The sequence below is a fragment of the Odontesthes bonariensis genome, chromosome 8, assembly GCF_027942865.1.
Source record: "Odontesthes bonariensis isolate fOdoBon6 chromosome 8, fOdoBon6.hap1, whole genome shotgun sequence".
Taxonomy (NCBI): domain Eukaryota; kingdom Metazoa; phylum Chordata; class Actinopteri; order Atheriniformes; family Atherinopsidae; genus Odontesthes; species Odontesthes bonariensis.
Window position 1 is genome coordinate 12408765 of NC_134513.1, and position 18411 is coordinate 12427175.

The following is an 18411-nucleotide window of genomic DNA, read 5'->3' on the forward strand; positions in this document are numbered from 1 at the left end:
CATTTCTTTCATGTTAAATGATAAACTCTGTAGTTCCCGTTTCCGAAATCTGTCTGAAAATCCTTCTGAAACTAAGAATTAAATCCTTGTAAAGTTTTTCACATCCCTACCAGAGTCCATTTTCTAGAAAAAATTGCTCCTACCTGTTTGATCTTGTTGCGAGAGCTGGTGATGCGCTCTGTGATACTCTGGTAGGTCCGGATGGCAGTGGTAAGTTCTGCATAATGCTGAACAATCAGTTTATCTAAATCCCTGTCACAGATCTCAAATGCGTCCTCCAGGCGACCCTTCTCAGTCTCCCTGTCCTGCACATCATCGCTGCTGGACAGAGTCCTGCAAAAGGAAAGAGGAAAAGATTCAAGTCTCAACTTAATTAAGCAACCACAATTACATGCTGCTATTTTGCAGTGGTTCAAATCAGTATATTTGAAAGAAGAACATTCAAGACAGAAAGCACTTAATTCTGGTGACCTTACAGTAAAATGCACCGAGTACTGCAGAATTATGGTGTTACAAACTGAGGATTCAAATTACATTTTACAAGAGGGACAATGGGGACAAAATGATATATCTATATTCAGGGAGAGCTCCAACAACTCATCATCTTGTCAAACTTCAATGTGCTAAGTACTGGCAGGTCATTTCACAAGTTAGTCACTGTTGCAATGAGATATGTTAAAAATCCAGAAGTGTGGCACTACGCAGAGTTAATTTGAGCAATCATAATTCGCTTTTGTTTTTTCCATTTATATTTTGTTCTTCAGTCTTGAATCCAGTTTCTCCTCAAAGTAGAAAAACAGCGCCTGTTTTATATGACAGAAACAGCTGAACTTCAAATGATGATAGCAACATGTCGTGGCTAAGATGCAACTTTCTCTTCTGCTTGGGAAGAAATAAATAACACTGACTGCCATGTGATACTGTAAATGAAAAAATCTCATTTGTGAGCGTTTTTTTTTTTATCAGTTAACTTAATACAGGAAGGATGTAGCTACCTCCCATGTAGCTTTAGCATTAAAGTTAGCTGTCAATACACGTCTGAGAGCAAATGCAAGCAAATTATATAAGCTGTCTGACGTCTTAACAGCGCGCTGAGCTTCATATAAAGAATGCAAAATATATGTACCTGATGACAGAGATGAGAAGACCAGAAGGGTCTTTGTTTTTGCTAACAGCACTCCTGTATCTCCCTGAATCAGCTGCCATTTTTCCAGCTGCGGCACTTAAACAGGAAGACAGGAGCGCGAGGTTACTGAAAAGAATTCTGGGAGCTGTAGTTTGAACGTAGAAACCAGCCTTGTATCTGTGATGCAAATTTTCTCTGGTTTCTGCTTTAGTCCTCCTAATCACAAATGTTATGTGGTGTAAATGCAATGTTTTGGGCTAAAGAAATTAAGCCTTCTTGTATGGTTTTAATTCCCAGGGGACACAAGAAAAATTAATAACTTATATTCACTAAATCAGCTCAGTTTGTTGTCATATAAATATTCAGTTGATTAACCAACCATTCAAGCCATGATCTACAGATAATTCTTTTAAATTATTTTCAATATGCATGTATATTTATCTTCTTTTAAAAATATACATATAATCAGCAATTAACCTAACTCTAACCCTCCCTTTGAGACATATGAAAGGTCAATGTTTTTTCTAATCTTAATGACTGCTCAAAGTGCTTTACACCACAAGACAAACTTATACAGCACCTCTTCATGAATATAAGGGATTTTTTTCTGTTTGTTTGTTTATTTTGTTGATGTTGTTCTCAGAGCCTTTGGAGAATTTTTTCTATCATATACACACCGATGAATGCATTGGATGCATAGTGTTTTCCCCAGGGATACTTTTATATTCTATATTAGATATTCTGTGTACCGCAGAAGACAGTGAACTAACTCGTAACCATCCAAATACCCTATGAGCCACAGATGCCCCAGTAGAAAGGTTGAGCAAATAGAAATAACACAGGTAGTATATGTCAGTGAACTAATAGCTAATTCCATTAAGAACATAAAATGCTGGATTTTGCAGGAATCCCCTGCCCTGTATCTCTGACAATATCTGCTTTACCAATGAAAATGTGAGAGAGCATTGATTCTGGAGCCAAGGTGGTCGATCTGCAGCACCCCAAGAACTGATTGATGTGCTGGTGGGCTGACAAGATAACATTGTGGGGGATCTTTACCCCACCACACTCCCCAATAAGGAATTGCCGTGTCACCCGGGAGCCATTGTTTTCCTTTTGCGAGTGTAGAAAAATCTCACGTTCGAGTTATACTTTGAAGTTCTTATCACCTTGCCTTTGAAACGATGTCCCATCAGTTTAGGTAATCTACAGGGCTTCCTTTGCCCAACAATAAAGCACCAACAGCTGCTTTAACTGACTGGCCTGTGTTTGGATTAAATACATGGGCAATTTAGTCTGGGGGGACATGCCTTTGTGATCTACACAGAAATGAAACTAAAACATTTTGACAGTCACAATGTCTGTCTAGCTAATGTTCAGCTGAAAAAAGAAAGTACTGCAAGAGGCGACGTTTGCTGTGAATAATGGTGCACTCACTTAAGTTAAATAAAACTTAGTTTTATTAAGCATTAAAGCCCATGTGTATTCTGTGCTTCTCTTGGAAAAAATAGATTATATGAGTTACGATAAATGAGCTCTTTTAGCAAAAGTGCACATGAAAGTGTTTTCTTTGCTCAAATATGGCTCTTAATGGGACTTGTGATCATATGATAATGTATTTTGCCCAAGGAATCTATTTTGATGTAATTTGTGGGGTCACTGCAAAATATGATAATAGCTTTACAAAATATCCAGAGAGAAAGACCATGCAAAGATTAAACGGTTGCCTGAAATTGTTGACCTATTTTCTACACTCAATAGCACAGCTCAGAATTATGTAACAAAATATCTTATGTCAGTGATTAAGATAAGAAAGAGAAATTTCTTTACTTGTTCCTGTGAAGATATGTTGATGGTAACTGGTATCCTTACTACATATCATGAAAACTTTCCACCAATGTGGAATCAGCTTAAAAACAATGTTCTGCCTGTCATCAAAATATAAGGATATTTCAAAAAAGTTGTTGTGATACATACTGATAAACAGTATGAAGCCAGATGATAAATGACATTTTCACACTACCAACGCTTTAGAGACTCCACTACTTGAGTTAGGTTTTAATAATTTTGCTTTCAACAATCTAAAGCAGTAAATGTTTCAACCATTAATTACAAATTTGTTTTCGCTGCCACGGTAAATTTTACAGTAACAAATGATAAGTGACTTGAATTATGAACTAAACTAATAAAGTGAGTTAAAAAAAATAAAAATGGTGCAAGAAAAAACTAAATTACTAATTAAATTACTTCTAGGTAGCAGTAACAGAAGGCAAAAAGACATTGAGCATGCAGGAAAACCTTATTTCCAAAGCACACAGTCATTGTGCAATCGTTTTTTCTAACAAACTAACCAGATTGCAAGGCTTCTTGGTTCAGTCAGTTGTACCAACAATCTCTCTTACTGCAATAATGCTGACATTGGCAAACAGCGAAGCCCTTTTTCCCACTTTGCCAGTCGGTCCCTTTCTATAAGTACTGTACTCAATGTAGCCTGAGGCATTTTAGAAAGCGCCCTTGGGGCATTACTGCACATTATAAGTCTTTATTGCATAATTTGTTCATAGAAAATGAGTTGCGGAAGTGCATGAGTACCCTTTGGAAATGACAATATGACAGCACTAATACAATTTGAATTTCTGATATGTCAGAAAACCCCAGAAGATGATGAACAAGTATTCTATGCCATTATGCACAATTGGGAAAACAAATAAAAGGAAAAACTGGAACTCTTAATGAATAGCTTATCATGATAGAAATATGATCATGGTCAAGGATGATGTTATGTAGATTTATGTTTGTGTTCTGCTTACATTAAATTTCTTATTAATATATCACAATATACACAATATACTTCACAATATACAAAACACAAAAAAGCAACACAATCAGCTAATAACTTTGTAAAAAAAAAAGTACTGGGTTGCAGTATGTGTACAATATATCAGATTTGAGTGATGATTCTCATGATCTGTCATATCTACTTTTCTCTGAGCATGTCAAATTTCCAGCTGCAGTTCCATGTACAGCAAAACTGTTTATCTTTCTATGGATGTGGAATAAGTTATTTCTTAAAAAGCATCTGTCAAAATGAGATATTCTTAGTGGCGCAAATGTGAACGAGTTAACATTTTTTATCACTGATTTATTGATGACATTGATGTAGCTTTTTTCCCCTACAACTGATTAACTCTTGGGTTTTCTTTCCGATGCCACTTTTGCTGGGGCATCTTGCATATCTAAAAAATTCATTTTCTTTTTGCAAGCACTGCTGAAGTGAATAATGTGTCAATTTCTTACAACTGATGTTAAGAGCTCACAGTAAGGGATGGGCATGTCTCTTATGAAACGCTATCGTGAGATACATAGATACATTCATTATTATCATTATTATAATTTTTTTTAGCTACTTGACTAATTTGAATTTCCCCCATTGGGGGATGAATAAAGTATTTTTCTATTCTATTCTATTCTATTCTATTCTAATCTTCATAAGTGTGTTTAATCATTTATATTATAATGTAAATTGTGATTTGGCGCTATATAAATAGAAATAAATTGAATTGAATTGAATTGATAGGTGATCCTGAATAATGCAAAATACTCCTTATGATTCAACATTAACACAAAATAATGCCACAACCCCAGACAAAAGTATTTTTTTTCATCGAACATTGTTGTCTCACGTCATACGAAAGTCACACAACCTGTGCTTTGCGTCATGTTTCCACTCTGCCCACTATTAAGCTGCAACCAATGAACATCGCTGATATATGGACATCGGGTTGGCTCTGTCCAATCAACTTGCGCGTTCTTGAGAAACGTCATGCTAAGGAAGTGTAGACGTTCTAAAACGGTGGAGTTTGGGCCCGAGCAATACCTGGCTTCAAGTAAACCGAACATAAGCAAAAGTGCATGTGTGTTTTCCATATTCTATGCAAACTGAATAAGCGACACTGTTAACAACCAGCGGTCTGACAATGGGAGCGAACAACAGTACCCGCCGCGTGTCGTTTGAGTCAGATGAGAATGAGAATATAACAGTGGTGAAGGGCATACGGGTAAGTGACATGATACAAACTTGCTGAAACAGGTGTTATAATCGCCAAATTAAGGTAATAGGATGGTGAATTCGGCTTTAGGTGTGACAGTGTGCAGATAAAAATGACACATGGCTAAATTGTAAGGAAAGCATTGCGCTCAGACTCTTGGCAACCTGGAACATTTCATTGATAGTAGAAAGCTAAGGCCAACATGAAGGACTGAGTGAGTTTGTAATCAAACAGGTTAAGCTCCAGCTGTGGCTAAGAGTTTCCGACACAGCAAACACTAATCTACTTGTGGGAACGTGAATGTCATCACCTGGGCATTCAGGCATTCGTCAATGAGAGTTAAATGACTCCTAGATTCATATAGTGGCCTAATTCCTTCTTGATTTGTCATTCCTTTGAGGGTTGTTTTGGAGGTGGGAACATGTAAATGATAAAAAAATCGCTGCAGCCTCTGCTACCATAGAGCCGTCCTGCTGTGCCAGTGTCCGTTGATGTCAAATATAGACTGAGAGGCTTTAGCTGATCAGATAAAGGCTTTACAGGGCATGGCTCTGTCTATTATTACTCAGTTTGTTCGCCAGTATAGAGAAGCTTCATGCCAATACTGCAGTGTTTGTGTACTGTAAATGGAAAATATTTCCCTGTAAACATTATGTTTTGTTTACCACAAAACCAGCGGCTTAAAGGAACAGTTCAGCATTGAATGATAGTAAATCGAAAACAATCATTTTTAGTTGCTAATCAACTTTGAAGCCGTAGCCTGGGTATAGTGAACATCTATAAACATTGAACAATATTAACTAATGAGGTTAACTGGAAACAGGTCAGTAACATGATTGGGTATGAAAAGAGCACAAAGAGGTTCTTTAGCAGCTGTTGGAAGTGTTGTCCTGTATTTTTATTATTGTATTGTATTTCGTGACAAAGACTTGATTTAATTGCTTAATAACTCTGAATCATTCTTTTAAATGCACCCCATTGTATCACTAAAAGTTTTCTTCCCTTGTCCTTTGCAGCTTTCTGAAAATGTCATCAACCGCATGAAAGAGCCCCCAGCTCCTAAGAAACAACATGTTCCCACTTCAACTCCTTCCATGGCACCAACCCTCACTCCATCTTCTCTCCTTCTGCCAGTGCCTCCCCCTGTTGACCCGATCACCTCCTTACCTCCCCCCCGTCCTGTAGAACCTGTAGCACCTGTCGCACCTCCAGCTCCTCCTCCTTCAGTTCCATCCACAACAGAGATGGCTGCACCTTCTCCTCAACCTCCCTCTGAACAGGTAGCAGCACCCACCATCGCTGATATGGTGCTCCCATCTTTATCACCCCCAGCTACTGCAAATGCTGCTGCTTTTGAGCCTGCAGCAACACCTCCTCCTCCTCCCCCTGCTGCTGCTGCTGCTGTTGATATGGTAACTTTTCCAACTTCTCTCCCTCCTCCTGCTTCTGCTCCCATTGAACCCCTGACTCCTGCTCCCTGCCCTGCTCTAGCTGTGGTTGAAGTGATCCCTCCATTTACCCCTCCTCCCCTTGTTACCGAATCATTTGCTTCTCCCATAAATCAATCCATTGCTTCTCCTCCGATAATTCAACCCATTGCTCCTCCAGATGTGATTGAGTCCCTTGCTTCTTCATCTGTATTTGAATCAATATCACCTCCTGCTCCTGTTCAGGCTGAACCCATCACCTCAACTCTCTCTCTTACTGAATTGGAACCCCACCCTTCCTCTCCTGTTTTCGAGCCTGTCACCATTTTGCCAGCATCTGCACCTCCTTCAGGGGAGTCTTTGTCCCCGCAGACTGCTCAACCATTTGCTGACTCCCCCCTGCTTGAAATTACTGCTCCTTTTGAACCAGTTGCACCTCCTCCTCAGCCCAAAGTGGAACCATTATCACCTGCTCCAGTCCCTGAGCCAGTAGCAGTGCCTGAGTCAATTCCAGTTCCACCACCTGCTGTGGAACCAACAGGTGAGTTTTATTTCAGGTTACTCAAAATGTAAAATCTTCCGGTCAAGGGTGCCTGATGCACCAAACAAAATTTTTCTCTCAATTTCTGTTTGATTTCACTCGATTGTGCACTTTTTTTCGACCTCAAAACGAGCTGGATGATTTCTTTGTTTAGTTCCTTCGAAACAACAGACAAGAGTGAACGCTCATTTCTAAAATCGTAAGAGATTAATTTTCTTGGCAATAGTTAATTTAATCCTTAAATGTATAGGACGCTTCTTCTGTTGCATGCATAATTAGAAAGCAAAGGTCATGTGGGACTGAACTGTCCAAGGATTTATTTTCCATTGAATTCTAATTATGTTTATTGCGTGGGTGTTTACTGTAAGCCACCTAAGCTTTTTGTCTTCAACTTTTTATGGAGATTGTAATTAGTCTTCATTTTGAAAATGGGCCTTGCAGTAGCTCGAGTCATATTATGATTCATTGCCCACCCCTAACTTCTAATGAAATGATTAATTCTGTCATGTCATGATCTCAATAAATTTGTGCTGCAATCAGCGGCCCTCCAATCTGACTTGAACACATGCCATTATAAGGTTTGTGTATATTAGACATATAAACTCAGAACTATAGAACATTTCTGGTTCATTAAAATATCTGTGATGGTAGATATGGATCATGCTGACAGTGATCCATTATGAACAGAGATTTTAAGTGTTTTTTTTTAAATATCGTTAACTAGGGAACTGAGTGACCAATCTGTAAACGTGCTCCCTTTTTTTTTCTTCAAATATGTATAAATTGAACTGTTATTTTTATTGCTGTGCCATATAAAGATGTTAATGAGTATGTCATTATTGTTCCACCTGTTTCCATTAACCTTAACATAAAAACGTTCTCGCATAACTACACAGACAAGTTCACCGTCTGCTCTCTCAAAGCAAAGTTTTAGTTATTTTGTTTTGTAAGCGTGAGCACATGCCCCTTATCGCTGAACATGTCTGGCAGAGGACATTTGAATGTTACATGCTCATTACATGGCACAGAGCGAAGTGTGGGCGTAGATTCTCTGTAGGTTGGCATCAGCGATGTGGGCAGGCTCCTCCATCCTTGACTGTGCTCAGTCAGTTAGGTAATTAAAAAAGGCCAACTTCAGCCACGCCACGCTAGCTCCGGTGATTAAAACAACACCTCCACAGTTTCACACAACAAACATCCAGGCCTCATTAAGAGCTGAAGGAGCTGTGTGCGAGAGTGTGTATCTTAATTTTTTACCTTGCCATGGGGCTTCCATGATCTCACACAGAATTTTTTCTGTTAGCTAGTTGTCGCAGTGCTTCATCACACTGATTAGTTATATCGAGGCTGAAAAGTGACAAAAGAATGTCTTCGTCGTGATGTGAGGAGAAGGGGGCCCACGTGGGTCCCTGGAAGGGAAGAGCAGTCTGTGTGTTTTAAAAGTCAATCAGTATTAATTCCCCCGAAGTCTCCCAAATCCTTGAAAAAACAGTTTTGCCTCAAGGTCTTAGTCAAGCACCTGCGTGAGCTAAAATTCTGGATTTTCAAACATTTGTGCCGTGAGCTGAAGAACGCCTTGGGGCTTGGCATGTTGCACAGGAGAATGGCATTGAGAACCTGAAGAGGTACCCATCTCAACTGGAGAGGATTGCAGAAAAAGGTTAATAAAATCTATTCATGTATTGATTCAACAGAAATGGACTGAAGCAGTATGAGCATAGCTTAGGGCTATACAATTAGACTAGACTTGAATACAGTTATCATTGTGTCTGTATATGAACTTAATGTAATCACATCTTAATCATCATTATTATTATTCTTATTATCATCATCAGAGAGCACCTTCATCTGCTGATGTCCTATCTGCTGAAGGACATTGCAGTTTTGTCTTTCCTTTTTCTCTCTTTTCTCTTTCAGTCTGGAAGCAATGAGTCAAAATGTCCAAAGAGGAAAAGGTTGTTTGAGACCAATAAAAATCCGTCCTCCTGTTGGCAAAGTGTCTGCAGTGGACTGAATAGTGATATGTTGCTATGCAGTTACAGTTCTCTGATAACTAAAAGTATTCGGCTGACTTCTGCCAGACACTGGCCCTTGTGTTTGTCACACAACTACAATGTGTGTTGACACTCACTGGCTTGGTTGAGAGGTCACCTCAGAGGTCAGTGAGATGCCAGGCTTACAAAGTATCACAAAAGTGAGAAGAAAGTCGACTCGTGCGATTGATCATGCTTGAACATGCTCTTTCTAAGATAAAAAAAAAAAGGTGTGATGAATGTGAATGTGAATCTTGTTAAAAATGTTGCAAAGTTCAGCCCAATTCTCAAAGGGTAAGACCTTAATGAGGCAGACATTGATTATGTGTGTCCACGAGAGTTGGGTATCGAGTCAGACTCTCAGCAGGTTGGCCGTCTCTAAATCATGGCCTGAGTCAGTATGTGTGCTGATTACACCATAGTCAAGGTTGAACCTCCTACACCTTCTCCAATGTGCTATAAATATTCATATGCCGGAGCCCACACACTGTTCCGGACTAATAGCCTGCTTAAAGATGTCTCCCAGGTGCAGCAGAGAGAATGGGAAGATGAGGGAGACGAAGGAAAACTGTGGGAGAAGTGTGGCTGCATAAATGTGAAACTTGTGAAATATATCTTCCCTCTCTGAAACTTTCCCTGTTTTGTGAAAACGGTCAGTTCTGTCCATAGCATGGGATTGAATTAACAGAGAAGACTGTGAATAAAGAGAAAATCGGGTGATCAGAGTGGCGCCTGCCTGAGCTAAAAAGCTGCTCTTGGCACTTTTTTCCTTCCTTTCTTTTTTTTTTTTTATTTGTACTTTGTGAAAGGTGTGCGATGACTCGACTAAGCGCGATGTGGAAACGTGAGGAAGTGGTAATGTTACAGATTATGCCCTCCATGCGGGTCCTGGGGTTAATGAAACTTCTGATGAGAAATGCAATTTGCCTTCATCTATTATCTCCACTGCCAATAGCCTGTGCTCCACCGCCTCGCCGCCTCCTCTGCAGCTTTTTCCATAGGGTGTAGTGATTGCTGGAAAGGGAAAGGAAGGAGACTTGTCTGAAAAGATGATGGGTTTTTAATCTTTTTAACATTTACATGTCCTACTCAGGATTGACACGGTCTCTGTCAATCTGGAATTGTCTATGACCCTAACCAGGCTCCCTCAAGGACCCCAGACAGTGTTTATCATATCGGAACCTGTTCTGTGGCTGACCCTGTGGGCCCGCCAGATATCCGAAGCCTCTCTATGCAAAACCGGAGAGGAAATGAGGAGTTGCCAAAGAGTGTCAGAACTTCGAGGGTTATTAGAATTTTACTTTGCATAACATCTTCGAGTGAGTATATGGATTTTCGAGGCAAGCGTTGGCTATTGTAAAGGACAGTTGATGCAAAGATGTCACCTTTTATCTTTTAATGATTATCCAGTTGTACAAACTGGGATTTGTGTGGATGTATATGACAACTGGAGTGTGAGTTTTACTAGCCTGTGAGGGCAATATCTTTCACTTTTGTGCCTTTTTGTTTCCTTTCCTTAATTACCAACCTTAATAAGAAAATAGTTACTTTTTAAATTGTAACTCATTCTGCTTATTTGACACATACATGTCCGTATATGTTTGTAGTTGTGTGGCTTCTCTGTAACAACGTTCTGAGATTAGATTGAACGACGTATTTGAAGCACTTTTTGTTGAACTTTTAGTTTCAGTGCTACAGACCCACATCACTCATTGCAGTGGGGTTGTCTTTTCATACGTCTTCACGAAGTTCTCTGACCACCTTACCTTAAGTCAATGACATCTTCCAAAAAGATCACAGAAAAGGACTCAGGGAAAAGAGCTTTTTTATGATTCAACCGTATCCTGAGTGAGTGGTGTTCCAGGAGCTTCTGGTTTGGATCAGCCATATGCTTTGGGTTGTTACTGGTCGATCTGCACACATGCACACATCTCTCTTACGTACGTAACGGTCTTGTATTTAGCTGTGAAATGAAATGTGTCTCGTCAGACAACCCTCGCAGAGCCTCTGTCAGGTTTCAGACCTACAGGTTGTCTTGTCCCCTCTAACAGAGTTGTAATTAGACTCTCCTCTGCAGTGAGATCAATGGTACTCGTGAGCGCAGTCAAACATGATGGATATTATTTTCTCACGCTCTGGACAGTTGGTGACAGCAGACTTATGTCTCGCCGCTTCTCTTTGTTCTCACGTTTTGTTTTTTTTTGCCGATCCATTTTAGGTACCAAATAGATGAGAAAGGATCGGTTACTGTTTTTAGTTGTTGGTTATAGAGAAGAGAGCTATAAATGGGACAAATCGGAAAGGAATCGCTTGTGATGTTTATTTAAGTGGGAACGTAGCTTGAGAGGAAATCATTCATGGGGTCGGTGCTACAAAGTATCAGAAAGAGCCGCACAATGACAAAATAAGATTTTGGTATCCATGACACCACTTGCATTAGCTGTGCGTATCTTTGTGACTAGAGGCCATTAATTCAGTTAAAACTGATTTATATTCTTACCTGAAAGCTCTGAAGACAATTGGCTTTAAAGCCATTTCATTGAGGTTTTGATCTCTTTAAAGATTATAAGATCATATGATTATTATTTTTTTTTTTTTGTTACTCGATATTAAATCAGTCCATTTTTATTGAATTTTTCCAAAAAATGTGAAGAACTGTTCACGCTTGCGTTTTAACTGGCTGTCAGGGTTAAAGCGAAGCTATATTTGAAACATGTAACGTGTTTTATTGTGGAGTTGGAGCCTCAGCTTTTAGACCCCCATGTTCTCTTTCAGCAGAACAGAGAGAGTTTAAATCCTCAGGGTGTGTTGCTTAAAGGAAGTAATTTGGGTTTAGGGTTAGAATAAGGAAGGTAAAGAATTATTTTCATTGTCGAGCCTGACGTTTCTGCATTTACAGAGAAAACAAACGATAAAACTAACCATGAAAGGTGCAACAGAAACTACTTTGCATGTCTCTGGTGCTACTGTTTCCTTGATCTGATTCAAGTGTAACAAGGTTTTTGTGTCCTGCTGCTACCACATGTTACCAGGTAATAATAGACGCTGAGGGATTATCCCATCTAACTAATTCAGTGTGAGAGTAATCTTGACGTTCCCAGACACTTCCCCTCCATCACTGCAGTGTTGCAGCACACCGCATGCCACTTCTGTCTCCCGAGCACGTTTTTGGCTTGGTCACTGGCTGGCATCTTTACTTTCATGCTTAATTACCTGCCAAGATAGACCGGTAAGGACATGCAGTCATACGCGTATGTCGTCCCTGACATGAATACGGTATGTAGACAGGACGATATCGTGCTATGACTTTAAGATGGAGGATTTGTATTCCTTTCCGTATGTGTATGTTTTGCTGATATTATGGATGCACCTTGCCAAGCTGACCAGGAGTTTTCCTCAGTTTCTTTGCTTGTAAGGTCTCTACTTTGATTGCTTTTTCTTCACATCATTTTACACAACAAATCTTTTATAATGTGTAACCAGAGAGCACTTACTTTTTACTTCAATTTTTTGATGATATGCAGAATTTCACAGTTTTTGTTTTGGCCATGTCACAATTGGCCAATTCAAACCACTGTGACTGTGAAATTACATTGATACTCTGAACTATGGTAAGAAAATTGATGTCCGCTAAAAATGTTTCAATACTCTTTAAGGAATTGATTTCGGAAAAAACTACCAAAACATTCCCAAGATTTTGTTTTTAGATCTGTTCTGGGGTTCTTTTGATCTTTCAAAAATGATTAAGATGGTAGCCCAGGAAAAAAGTTGCCCTCATGAACCTGTGAACTGAAATTCGAGTCATTCTAAAACTGGCTGTCGCTTCATAGACGACCCCCAGAAAGAAATGAACAAAAGTTTAAAGACACTGAGCTGGGGAAAATATAATTGAGGAATATCCCACAAGCGTTTTTTTAAGCTCGTCTGCTTGAGTGTGTGTGTGTGGTTTCTCGATCGCAACATCTTTCCTGTGCACGACTCTGACACACACACATGTGCACGATCCCCCTGAAGTAATTTGGCAGGAAGGAGGGCCTTTCCTGCTGCAAGTGCTTTTGATTTTGAACTTTAATCAAAGATCTTTTAAATCTTTCATCGGAATAGAATCTTATTTTATTATTTTGAAAACTACACAGCTGTTAGATTGATTAGTCAATAATGAAAAATAATCTCACAGAGTGCTCAAATTAGATTTTTTATTTTTTTTTTAACAAATGATCACTGATTAACGCAGGTTTCCAAAACTTGTCGGCACATCACACCTTTTTTTTTTTTTTTTCTTCTTCTTCCTTGGCGTGTCCATTTTCACAGTTGCACAAAAAAGCTGTTTCATTCATATGTTTTTCTTAAATTCTCTTTCTTTCTTTTTTGCTTTTGTCCCCAGTGGATGAGGAGGCCCTGAGGAGGAAGATCACCGACGAGCTGTATAAAGGCCTGGAGCAAGACAGGGCCAAAGCAGAACAAGAGATGCAAGCCTGGTTAGACTTCTGCACACAAACACTCATAAATCACAGGGTTTTACTCTGAAAAGGGGAAATGTTTTGGTTTGGTGTTGCAAACCTTGTCCTCAGTTTAAGAGCTATTCATTGCTAGAAATGAAATTTCAATTGAGATTTGCTCAAAGTGTGAATCTATGTCCCTCGTGAGCCGTCTATTTTTAATAACAAAATTTGGAGCACTCTTCTTGGGTAAAAACAAGGGGGAAGAGGTGCGGCAACAAGCCAGGAATCAAATCCAAGTGTTCCGCAGCCTCATTTATCCTTCTTTTCACACCTCTACTATCCACTCACTGACCACGACAGCTGGAATCCCCGTACGACACTCGTGTTAATTCTTGTTCTGGATTCTCACAAGAACATTTTCAGACGTGACCGTTTTTGGCATTCATTAATAGTCATAAAGGTCGGCATCAGTCTTTCCGATCCCCACTGTTTCCAATTTACCTCTCTTCCGGAGTACATCAGCACTTTTTCCTCCTTCTCTATATGCTCTCGTCTCCACCTCTACTTCTCCTGCGATCAATTAATCATGTCTTAGAAAGGAGGGCACTACGTTGAGATAATTTCCTGGGACTAGAGTGGATGATCCATTAGCCCCACCTGATGCAGAAGTAGACTCTTCATGTTCATTCTCTTCTTCTCCATCCTTTTCACACCAGCCCCTGTTCTCTCTTCACCTGTCCTTTTCTGTTGTCCTCCATTGTAGCAGGTGCACATGCCGCTCCTTTTCTTTAAATAGGCCTCTCTGGCAGTCCCTGCTAAATAAGCAACTTTGATTCAAAGCTAATCTCACCTCTGTGTAGGGACAAATGCAACCTTTTTACATGCGAGGAAAGTAGGGCTAACATAGCGATTAGCCCAGGGTTTGAGGCTCACTCGAGACTAGAGAAATGAATAAGCAGTTTGGAGAAATTGTCGGCTTATTGATTTTTCTTTTTCCTTTCTGGCCATTTCATTTTTTCTTTTTTTTTTTTTTTTTTTTTTAATATGCAACTGCTTCCTGCCGCAGTTATTGATGTCCATCCACAGGAGGAAGTGCAAATCCCTCCCCCCTTGCAGTTGACTGAAATCATGGTGACTTTCAAGCCATCAGTTTTTTGGGGGGGGTTTATTTATTTATTTTTTTGCTTGGCATAACCTGCATAATGGTAAATAAGCAATTTTAGTTGGCCACTTCTTTTGTGTGTTTTTTTTCTATGTGCCGATTGATTTAACACCAGTTTTTGATGTGGCCTGTTACTCTTTTCTTTTTTTTTTCTCTCTCTCTCTTGGTTGTTTTGAAAGATTTCCAGGGCTAGTTCATGGGGTAATTTAGGGAAGAAATAAAAATACACATTTGCTTGAAACAGAAAATGTTTTCAAACACTGACTACCTTTCTGAACATGTAAATTGTTTAAATTTAAACCCTAAAAATGGACTAAACCAGTTTGGTCGTATAGTATTGAGATGACGTTGCATCTCAATGAAACGATATCAGAGTGAGACATTGCATTCCAGTTTTATGGACCCAAATACCTCCGAATGTAACCTCATCATTTCATCTTTGTTGAGAAGCAAATCTCCTGCAAGGTTAATTCTCTTTCTTTTTTTCTTTCACATATTTCCTCAAAACAACTTTATCATCCCTAAGCTGTCATGTTTATCATAGCCTCTGTTTTTGTTTTAAATGGTAACAAATTCCAGAGGTAAAAAACAGGACTTGGCGATATGATGACATGTGACCATTGATCAAGACTGTATATTTCTTCTTCCGCTCTTTTACAGAAAGTCAACTTTATCTGGGAGAATAAGGTGTTTTCTTTTCATTTGAAATGGAGGGCGAGAAAAAGAAACACAAACTAGATTTTTCATCATCTGGGCTGTCAAACTCTAATTTAACAACAGTAGCAGTGTCCTAAAGTGCAGGCGGTGTCCCCAGGGAGTTTTTAGTTGTCAAAAACAAATAAGGCACAGCGATCACGAGCGCTGCTGTGTTGGAAGTCACTGCAAGGAGGAAGACTTTCTTTTATTTCTGGTGTACTGAAGCCTGGCTAACAGAGCAGCACTGTGACTGGTGAGTTATCGAATCCTGCTGTGAAACTGCTCCATGGCATGCATACAGGAAAAAAAATGAAAAAGAATGTATGAACACCGAGATGAGAGAGTAGGAACAAATCTATTGATGTAGTTTATATATACTTAGAATTTACTCAAGTATGACATTTCGTATTATTATTAGTTGCTGTTGTGAAGGGAAAGAAACCGATGTATGTGGACTGAAAAACAATAGTTAACCCTTATCCTGATCATTTTTACATCAGTTTACATTGTTTCTGTGTAAAAGTGGGTTTTGAGATTCACCAAGTTTATTATCGATCCGCAAAGGCAGCATGCGACATGTTTTCTGACATTGATTTTGCAGACTCCTAAGGGTCAAAGTAGCCTGGGTGCCAGCCGAACTTAGCCCCGCCCATAAAAGTTTTGGTCAGGAAGTTCGGTCTGGCTCTGCTCAGTTGGGAAATCATTATGCCCGACCAAAAATTGGTCGGACCAATCAGATTGCCAGGGCGGGCTTTATACGATGATGGACAGATGATCAACAGGGATATTATCGACTACGTCACTAAAGAACTGAACACGGCTGCCGCTGGAGAGCTAGGGCGTGTAGATTCTGCCATCGAGTCTGTTCTACAGGATCTCCACATTGCATTCATTTTGAAAGACGAACAGAGGAATGCGATAAAGGCTTTTATCGATAGAAAAGATGTTTTTGCCTTCCTACAACAAGTGTGTGTTGCTTAATCTACGTCACATACTACGTTGCTCTGATTGGTTGTAGGTCTATCCAATTGAGCGAAGAGGCATTTTTTCTCCTGGTTCGGTTGAAACACGCCCCATACTCAAATCTCTATTGAGCGGTATCAGACTCACATTCTGACTAGAATCGTGAGTATGACGTAGTCAGGCTAGGGTCAAAGTGCCATTCGCACTGAATGTCCCTTTCACCTTATTATAGACTGTTTGTTTCTAAGATTTGGGAATTAAAAATGATTCCAGCCATTCTATTCTTTGCAGTCTTGCTGTGCACACAGTTGTTGAGAATTTCATGCAGCGTTTATCTGTGGTGTTCAGATTAGACAGTATTTATTCTGTTTGGCTTTAGGGCCATCAATGAACTCCACGGATCTGGCTTTGCATATTTTGCCCTGGTAGAAGTGAAGTGAGGGGCGCTGAGTTTATTTGGGTTCATACTAAACTGATTTGTAGAAAGAAGCGGGAGCAGAGAGCAGATTTGCTACTCTGTGAGGCATCCGAGCAGAACAACACAGAAAAGGAAGAGAGAGAGAAGGTTGGATGAGGGTAAGACAACTGTTACACTGAACTGTCTCTTCCTCCTCAGCCGAGCACGCTCTTTGTCACCATTTGTTCCATTTTTCCTTCTTTTACCCTCCCAGACACTTTCCTCCACCCTGCCCTTCCTTGCTTGTATCTTCCGCACCTTCTTTTTTCTACGTTTCCAAAATAATTTCATATCCGAGTTTTCTTCTTCTTCTTAATATTAGCTCTGTGTTTCTCATTTCGTATTCTTCCATCTTGGTTATCTTTCCTCCCTGTGTGTGAAATACTTGTGTATGAATGACCAACTCTAAAATTCAAAGGTTAGTTGTTGTTTTGCCAGTTCTGCCCATTATTTCTGCATGTATGCAAGCAGACCGTGTTGGCTTGTGAGATTTAATTGCACGCTGGGCTTTTGAGTGAGAACACTGACCTTCTCTCAAAGCCTCTGCCGTCCGTCCTTGTTAACTAGCCCCTCTGTTGAATTCTTTACTGCTTCTAGATCAGACATAGTCAAACCTTCAGATTCTTACATTTTGTTGATTTTTATCTTCTAACTTAACACCACCAAGATGTTAAACATACACACGACTTCAGGCTCATTTCAAGAAAGTTTGAAAGTTGGAAGTCCCTGGATATGACTTTATTTGCAATGTTTCTGTCGGGGGAGGAGTGGCTCTTCTTGTATCTGAATCCGCTGCTTTTCTGCACTAGAATGTATCATTTAGTCTTTATGATATTCTAACCGAGACTATCTTTCATAATGCTTACTTGCAGCTTTCATTAAAAGGTCTTTTTAAGCGGGATCCTTTCTTTTTTTCCTTCAAAATGATCCTCCAGCGCTGTTGCATGCTGTTGTCCAGTTCAGTGGAATAGTGATGTTTAGAAATCCTGTCCAGTCTTGTGGTAAATCAGTTATGTGTACGATCAGTTTTTGGAGGTTAGTTTAAAGAAATGGGATATCTATAACACCATCCTGCAGTTTTAGCTCCATAAGACATTATTGTGCCACACAGTTGATAAAAATCTGGTCTCTCAAGTTATAATCTACCACTTAATAAAGAGACTGTTTGCTTGATTTGATATTTGACGAGATAAGCTGAAGGTGACAGTGTTATTGCTTTTTAACACAAGATTGTGTGGTTACAGTGCCGAGACTCTTGTGGTGATCTTTGAATACTTTGGAGGAAAAAAATGAAAGCAAATAAGAAAAAGATTTTCTGTTCTTACATTTATTTCTGGGCTTTTTAAAATGAGTCTTCCCACATCATTGTTGTCAATGCCCATATATTCCCCATAATAGACACCTAAATTGAAGACTATAGTTCTGTTTCACCTGCAGTCAGTTGTGGTGTGTGTGTGTGTGTGTGTGTGTGTGTGTGTGTTAGGGAGAGCGAACTGGTCCATGATATATGCAATG

At 39.6% G+C, this 18411-nt stretch overlaps 2 protein-coding genes across 9 annotated transcripts in view; one reads left to right on the plus strand and one right to left on the minus strand.

The window, feature by feature from the left end:
- exoc4 (exocyst complex component 4) overlaps positions 1-1215 on the minus strand; it is a 115148-nt gene extending 113933 nt beyond the window's left edge. Inside the window, exons 1-2 of the mRNA XM_075471744.1 lie at positions 1127-1215; positions 144-333 (exon numbers count right to left, since the gene is read on the minus strand). Coding sequence (XP_075327859.1) covers positions 144-333; positions 1127-1206 — 270 coding nt within the window. The 5' untranslated portion in view covers positions 1207-1215. The remainder of the gene's footprint in view (positions 1-143; positions 334-1126) is intronic.
- Positions 1216-4944: 3729 nt separating this feature from the next.
- The window catches only part of chchd3a (coiled-coil-helix-coiled-coil-helix domain containing 3a), a 67643-nt gene continuing 54176 nt past the window's right edge, over positions 4945-18411 (plus strand). For 4 of the 8 annotated variants that reach the window (XM_075471745.1, XM_075471748.1, XM_075471747.1 and 1 more), the window contains exons 1-4: positions 4945-5184; positions 6192-6587; positions 6975-7143; positions 13561-13654. In XM_075471745.1, the coding sequence (XP_075327860.1) occupies positions 5104-5184; positions 6192-6587; positions 6975-7143; positions 13561-13654 (740 nt within the window). In that variant the 5' untranslated portion in view covers positions 4945-5103. Of the gene's footprint in view, positions 5185-6191; positions 6588-6848; positions 7144-13560; positions 13655-18411 lie in introns of all 8 variants that reach the window. The other 4 variants (XM_075471750.1, XM_075471746.1, XM_075471751.1 and 1 more) reach the window with 4 other exon arrangements.